This window comes from Pinus tabuliformis, chromosome 9 (genome assembly GCF_031772625.1).
Source record: "Pinus tabuliformis cultivar Carrire ecotype Pingquan chromosome 9, CPIR1, whole genome shotgun sequence".
Taxonomy (NCBI): domain Eukaryota; kingdom Viridiplantae; phylum Streptophyta; class Pinopsida; order Pinales; family Pinaceae; genus Pinus; species Pinus tabuliformis.
Genome location: NC_142307.1, coordinates 270,897,111 through 270,905,360, shown reverse-complemented (window position 1 = coordinate 270,905,360; position 8,250 = coordinate 270,897,111). Strand labels below are relative to the sequence as shown.

The 8,250-nt window shown below is 35.0% G+C and overlaps 1 protein-coding gene across 1 annotated transcript; it reads right to left on the bottom strand.

The window, feature by feature from the left end:
• Positions 1 to 5,807: 5,807 nt before the first annotated feature.
• On the bottom strand, positions 5,808 to 7,967 carry LOC149148235 (protein neprosin-like). Its single transcript, XM_089442111.1, has 7 exons — positions 7,833 to 7,967; positions 7,482 to 7,562; positions 7,202 to 7,384; positions 6,876 to 7,043; positions 6,575 to 6,631; positions 6,338 to 6,484; positions 5,808 to 6,209 (listed from the first exon to the last, which is right to left on the bottom strand). Exons 1-7 carry the CDS (start codon positions 7,965 to 7,967, stop codon positions 5,808 to 5,810), a joined length of 1,173 nt encoding a protein of 390 aa, XP_089298237.1.
• Positions 7,968 to 8,250: the final 283 nt, after the last annotated feature.

Below are 8,250 nucleotides of genomic sequence, written 5' to 3'. Positions count from 1 at the left end.
TATATATATATATATATATATATATATATATATATATAGACTTGCGGATATTTTGTTTTGTTTTATTTATATTTCCATTAATTATTTTTAATTTATTTTATTTTATTTCCATTAGTTATTTTACTTATCAAATGAACTTGTCTCGATTAGGGTCTTCACTCGTTTTTATGATTTTTGACGCCCCTCCTTTAATGTTTGACTTTGATTATTTATTTATTTATTTTAAAAACTAGATGTTTAATATAGTGATTACTTATTAATATTTGTTTTTAATAAATTAATAAACTAATATCACAATTTAAATATTATTTTTCAAAAACTAGCAGTTTAATATAGTCGTTAACTATTACTATTTTTAATAAATTAATGAAATAATATCATCATTTAAATATTATGAAAATGTCATGAAGCTTCTCACATCTTTGAGCGCTCTCCTTCAGGGCAACCCAACCTTGCGAATAAAGGTTTTTCTTAACCTCCAATGGCTGAGTTATTCCTTGGCCATTAACAACAAGTCCTTCTTCTTCCTTGTACCTCATCTTTTTAAGGAGTCTCATGTTTGTTCCTATAATGGGTATGTCCACATTTGCAATAGAAATTATACTAAGTGAAGATGAAATTGAAGAGAAATTAAAATCTTTTACCTCCACTATCGATTTGTAAAGAACTGACGAGTGTTTCTCAACATGTGTCATTGATGGTTCACTAGTTGTTTTGGAGCATTCCCCAACCTCCTTCCTGAGATGTCCAAGTCTTATATGTCAAGGTAATTCCTCTACTTGGATGGTGTTTATGATGCCCTAGTAATTAATGTCGAGGCCCTTTCCATGATACCCCATTCTCTTTAACAATTTGAACCTGATTCCTATAGTATGGTTTTCAAAAACGTCAAAATCATCATTAGGAAATATACACAAAGATGAGGAATTGTTTTCTGACCTCACGTGGCTCACGCTGCACCTTCTCCAAGGTCTCATCCTTAGCTTGCGGTTGGCGTAGAAACCTATGTTTCTCCTCTTTCTCTTCCTGTAGAGGTCTCCTTAATTCAACAAGTTCTTCTTGAATACTCTCGTTTCTACGCTTCAATTCTTCTATGGCCTCATCTGTGGCTCGCAATTGATGCTACAATAATTAATTTTCCTCTTTATCTTCTCACAGTAGCTTTCTTAATTCAACATTCTCTTCTTGAAGTCTCTGGTTAATCTCCTCTTTCGAGGAAGGTGATGAATGAGATGCATAAGCACCGGGAGATGTGGATGACGGATTTCTCTCCAATCTCTCTGTCTCCTCCTCTCTTCACTTCTCATACACACTATACATGATTTCCACCATTTTCAACATTCGCAGGAAGGTCTCGTGCATTCCTTTATCACTCTCCATGGCTTCACTCTCGGTCATTCATGCTCGCAATTCTTAACACCAACAAGACTGCTTGTCTTTTGAACAAGATTCAACATCTTCTGTGTCTCATCTTTGTGATGCATTTCCTTTAAGGCTTATATCTCCTTAGCATATGCATGCAATTCACATCAACTAAGCCTGGCTTTGATACCACTTTATCCAATGATTTTTTGCTATGGATGCGTTATTAAATTACATATACCAGAGCACTTAAAAACCATGGAACATAATCATATGAAATGAAGATAAAGAGACGTAATCATGCATGAGATCAAGACACAGATAATTGATTACAGATTTCATCCAATTTGGACTACATCTTCGGGCCCTGCTCAATAGTGAGGAGGCCTTAATTCATTAAATGGCATGAAAAGAGAATAAGTACAAGAAGGTTTTACATAAACACCCTTATACCTTCAATTTGGAAGATGTATGACAAATGGAGAGCCCAGCTCTAGAAACAGACAGCAACACTGACTTCCTGGTGAAAAATTATGCGGAATCGCATATCCGCGCACCCAATTTGGAGGAATGAAGCTTATGCACCTTCTCGGAACCTTCTGATTTCTGAGGTAAGGTTCCGGCCACCCACTAGGAGTATGTATCGTTGCTTTTCCCTGTAAATATATGTTTCTCCCTACTACTCTATCCCATCTCACTATGTGGATAACCCAATTTATGTGCTAGTGGGCAGGATCCTTCATAAACCGAGCAGTTTAACCAAATGACAATTTCAAGTTGTTGTTTCAACAACTGAGATTTTCCCTGACGGCATGTGGTTTTTCTGCAGTCATCGAAAATTCGCCAGAAAAAATTGACACTAACCATTTCACATTAACCTCAACACGACGGATCAATTGATGCAGACTCATGAACCCAACAATTTTAACACCGATAATCTACACTTTAAACCAACTGAAAAAACTCAATCCTTGGTAGTAAGCATTCCGTGTTAAAAGGTGGACCTGACAGAAATTATCACCTAAGATACATAACCCATCAGATTCGATAAAGACCTCGCAAATCGCAATCAGTTGGGGGTCGAGGGTGATTCTCCATAACAACTGTTGCATAGTGAAAACTGCGATTAGTGAATGAGTGGACCCAATGGGTCTTAAAAACCAGACCATTTAAGTGTATCACATACGGGATCCATCAACATAATGCAATCGGTAGAGCCAATGGTAATACTATGTAAATGGGACTCGAAACTAATACTATGTAAATGGGACTCAAAACACAATGATGTGAAACATGCTATAAAAGGCAAACCCAACAAAACTATCAAACTATAGTATATAATATATCAGATCTAAAGGAAGTCTTCGCAAATAGCAATCGATGGAACTGGTGTGCCTTATGGTTTTGTAAATTTGGGATGTGTGATATGTGATTGTGATATCGCAATCGCAACCCTACTCTATCGGGGCCAATATTGTAAAACACTTTCATTTGTGATTTGCGATATGTGATCATCACATCGTACCTTTTCTTGCTTGAGGTCAATTATTTTATTGTGGACCTCTCACTTTTGTGATCGACGAACTGTGGGGCCAATGGCAGCCTGCGACTTAGCGGTTCCCCATTCACTAAGATTCTTCCATGTCATTTTCTTGTGCCACCTGTCTAAGTCAAAATTGAACTTTGACTTGCCCTAACTTCTTCATATGAGGTCGAATTCAAGTGTGATTCACATTGTTGGAATCAGGATGAAGAGAACTTGGCTCTAATGCTATGTTTATGGAGATTCTACCACCTTGAGTTTCAATCCTTTTTACCATGACACTTGTACCTTTTAGTGATCCACCTCGATCAATCCTCTTGGATCCTCCTAGATCATATAGGGACTATAGATATTGACCAATCGAATTTTCATACCCAAGTATTACAAGTATATGTCTGCTACCAAAACAACCTCCTTACTCCATAAATTAATAATTCTCAAAGTTATTGGATTGATTTTGCTGGAAAGGCCCCCTGATCATCCCTAAGCATCAAGGACATGGAGGTTCCATCTAGGGAGGAGGGGGGCTAAGGCATGTATGGTATTCTAACAATCGTCGAGGGTCTACTGAATCAAAATCATGTCCACCTTATCTACCTCAAATAGTCTTCTGAAGGTTAGTCTTTTAGCAGGGCTAGCCAACCTATGATAGTCAGAGATCCACTTCATGAGGGACCCAAGGGGGGTTTATTCCTTTCTCTAATAACCCCATCAATGGATATTTTTCTACCTCTAGCCACATCAAGACTGACCTGTTGAATTGCTTTGGACATGTTAGAGTGTACATTCTCTTCCCAATATTTATTGTATATTAGTATGTCATCAAAAAACCGTAGTCCAAATTTTCTAGGGAAGAAATTTGGAAATTGAATTCATCAAGCTTTGAAATTTTTAAGGTACATTAGTAATCCAAAATAGCATAGCTAAAAAATAATACCTTATATGTTCTAAATGTTATACTAGAAATTTCTTCTCGTCTCATTTTGATTTGATGATATTCTAAGCATAGATCTAACTTACTAATAAAATTTCTCCATGCAACTCATCAATGACAACAATAAGAACCTTATCTTTGGTGACTATGTTATTCTTGACACGTCACCAATTAGGTTTATCTTAGGTCGTTACGAGGAATGACTTGAATTCTCCAAATTCAGGTCTACTTCCTCGAAGGATATGATCAATTTTGGTGGAATGGCTTTGAGCCTCGTTGAAAATGAATAGTCCCTCAAGGAAAGTTATATCTACATGAAAAAATTATTGACACATATGCAATGAACCTTCCTTGTTTGTAACCATGTCCACTAGTAAACAGAAAGAAATTTGGCTAGATTGGATGATGATGAATTTTAACATTTCTTGAATCACACTCTGAATCTTATTATTTGTGCATATGGATAAATATAAGGCCTAATGTTGGGTGGTACACTTCATGGTTGCAAATGAATACCATGGTAATTATAGTGAGTAGGGGGAAGACCCTTAGGTATCTATCCAAATAATAAATAATAATTGTAGATAACTCCTCGGAGATCGATTTGGGTAGAGCATATAGATATTCAAAAATCTAGTGAGAACAATTGTACAATTACACTGCCATGTCAATTTATTAGGAAACTTGTCAGGTTGTTTGACCATATATATTTATAGGGTTTCCATTGGATAAGTCTAAGATAAATTTCCTTGCTTGTTGATGAAAATATCACAAAGATATAATGGAAACTATGGGTCATTGTTCCAAGTTATTGTGGTCATTACACCTCTAATACAACATTAACAACACCCATTTAAAGTGCAACTATAAGAGCATGCCATAAATATTCCCCTTATTAAAATTAACATTGTTTCACTTCCCTCCCCTTATTAAGATTAATATTGTGGTACTTCCTTAAATAATTTATAGTACCACTATCTAAAACCATTAGTTGTTGTCATTTAAAAAGATATATAAAAATAAAAATAAAATAATTTATTATCTTATAATTTATTGTGTGTGCATGTGTGTGTCTGTGAGAGAGAGAGAGAGGAATCAATTGAGTTCTAGTAGCTACCAATATGAAGCTTTTGTGTCCAAGTATTTGTGTTTTTTAGGGATAGGTTAGTGAGGGAGAATTTGGACCTAGAACATCCCCACACATAAAATTTCATTTTCCTATTGAGATACCTTAGGGTAAAAAAAATTAATATCAATAAAATCTAACCATCCTCATCATTAAAATTTATGATATTAATCATATAAAATATGTACCATCAAAATATACCTGCATCAATATTCAATGTTATTACATTGTTGGTAAATGCCCCCAAAGAAAGCCCCAATACTAGGTAGATGTCAAGCATCAATGTTTAACATTTAACATTTAACAAATTTAATTTTAATGTCAATGTATGGGATAATTACAAATCAATTTAATTATTATGTATAGAATAAATATAAATTCAACATTGGTTTTAAGGAAAGGTAAGTGGAATTGATTTCATCACACTATAAGTAGTGAAATTTTCTGTCTATGAGAAACATTGAAATAATTAAAGTAAAATAGTTAACTTAACTTATGTTAGAGATGTGTCACTAAAATATGATATGATAGAGTTATGTTAGAGATGTGTCACTAAAATATGATATGATAGAGATATGTAACTTAATATCATGTAAAAAAAAACTGTTGAAATAAAATGAAAATAACTCTTAAAATAATAACAAAAATAATAATAAAAATAAAAATAAATAATAAAAAGACTCATAAAAATAAAATAAAAATAAAAAATTATAATTATAATTATATTTATAATTCTAAATAATTAAAAATACCTCTCTCGTTTAGATCTAAAATTAGATAAATATAAGCTATTTAATAAAAATAACCCAATGTATACCGACGCATACACAATACAATATTTTTCATACAGCCACACAAGTAGGATTAGCGCCTCCTGGGCCTCCAAAAAAGATATTTCTACCCCACAATGGATCTGTGCGTGGTTGCTGATTCGCCCCATAACAGTTGGGCTGTTCCAGCATCCAATATTCATTTTCGGGATTAACGACTGCATTACCCTCACCAAACATTTCTATGGCCCTGATATATGCGGCAAAGCCATAGCCTGCCGTACCAAACAGACCGCTACCCATCTGTGTCGCAGTCATGGGCGCCGGGGGTCTTGAGCTATGACTAACTTCCCCTCCAACATCGAACCTGCTAGCGCCTCCACCAAGAGTAGTGAACAACCATGTTGGAAAATGACCTATAATCCTGCCTTGGTAATATAGAGACCATACCAGACCCATCCCTGGCTCCACTCGCTGTACATCAAATAATTAATTATAGAGGAATGGTTTTTTCATAATTCATTGGATCACAGAAATCTAAATCTAACAATATTTTAATTATTTTGCATTTTAAAATAGACCTAAAAATACACCATACTTACGAGCATAAGACCTAGAGAGATCTCCTTCTGCTCCCCACCAATCGTCGATACCGGCCACACTGGTGCTCCGGGTTCAAAATAGGCGTTTTCAGCTTTCATATATCCTGGACATTGCATATCATAGCATCCGTTAAGGTAGCTGTCGGACTGCATGAAGGCATATTCACTTGTCAGCAATCTGCATCATGAGGCCTTCCTTAATAAATACATCAACCAAACTTGAGACTATGTCATTACCGTCCAGAAAACAAAGAAACGTGATTGAGTATCACCTCCAAATTTCTTCGGATACACCTGCCAGAATGCATTTTCAGTTGGTAGTAGAAATAGAAAGTACATTTGCAATAGAAATTTAAGGAACAACAGGTATCTTTGAAGACTACCTACCAACAGAGCCATGTCCAAACTATCTACTATTCAACCAGAGATGACGGATCAAAAAACAGAAGCAAATGAGAGCCATACAAAATATAAGCAAATTGATGGGAGCTATATCTAACGGTGAACAGAGTCTGTCCCAAGTTTTTCATCCACTTACCATCCATCCGGCCTCTATTGTCTGTAGTCTGCCATTATCTAACCTAGTCAGCCAAATTTGGCTGTTACTGAATTCAGCATCGGGAGTAACCGTCGGACGCCATACAGACATAAAACAGCTCGCAGCAATGATTGGTGTTGTTAGGGATTCGTAGCGCACCGCAACATGCTGTTAAGAAGTACAGCAACACATATTATAGAAAAGTTATGAATTATTTAAAAGAAAATATTATCCGATCTTAGTACCGTATGCACGAAGCCGTCAGAGCCCTCCATATCAGGTCGGATATCGTTTCTTCTTTGTCCCCGGTTTAAAAACTGTCTCACAGATCCCGCTCTTTCTACATCTTTGCGTTTGATTTCGATGTTCGCCACTGTGTCGCGGGGACACTTATACTTAACGCCGGGCACACTTGAAATATTTGCGCGTTTGGAGGCATAGTTGGAACTATTTGCATAGTTGAAAATATCTGTCGTCGTTAGATTCAGTTTCGGTGCTTTCTTCAAACCCTTTTTCACGGACAAACAGACAAGCAATTGTCAACACTTTTAAAATTTTATTTTCTAATGTTTTCCGAGTTTAATGTGTTAGCTTCAAAACACTAACCCGCGTAATATTATGTTGTGAGTACTTCACAGAGATTTGATCACTGAATTTTACGCAAAGAATAGTATCTCCAAACTTATCCTGCGTGTCAATGGAAAGCAAAGAGTCAGAAAAAAAAACGGAATTAGCAGAAAAAAACAAGTTTGGTTTCTTTTAATGTTAATTTTATTCGAAATTGCAAATTTGGCGTATTCATCCTTGAAAAAAAAAAATCAAATATTAAATCTATTTGCATGAGTAAAATATAATCTCAGATTACCGATTTCCAAAACACAAAATAATTAAATGGATTTATAAAAATATTATGGTAAAAATGTATAACTTTTAAAATATAAACAGATTTGATATTACCTGATATTTGTGAACTGCTGGAGGATTAACGAAATTGATGTATTCATCGATGCTCATTTCACGCACATCAATAGCAGAGGTGAGAGCAACCCCATGAAAGAAGAACAAAGCCATGAAAATGAAAAACGAAGTCATTGCAAGGCAACAAGAACACCACCAAGTATGAGCAGAAGATCTCTATTAAATAGTTTCTCATAAAAATATCTAATCATTATTTAATAGTTTCTATTTCGAGCTTTTATTGATTACATAAGTCTTTTATAGCCGCAAGCTATGCAATTAATCGTTAACAATATGTATTAACCATTGTAATTATTCGCAGCAATTATTCGTCCATCAACATGTATTAACCATCGTAATGTATAAATCATTGCATTTATAATAGACATTTTAGTATTAAATTTAAATTAAATCTTGG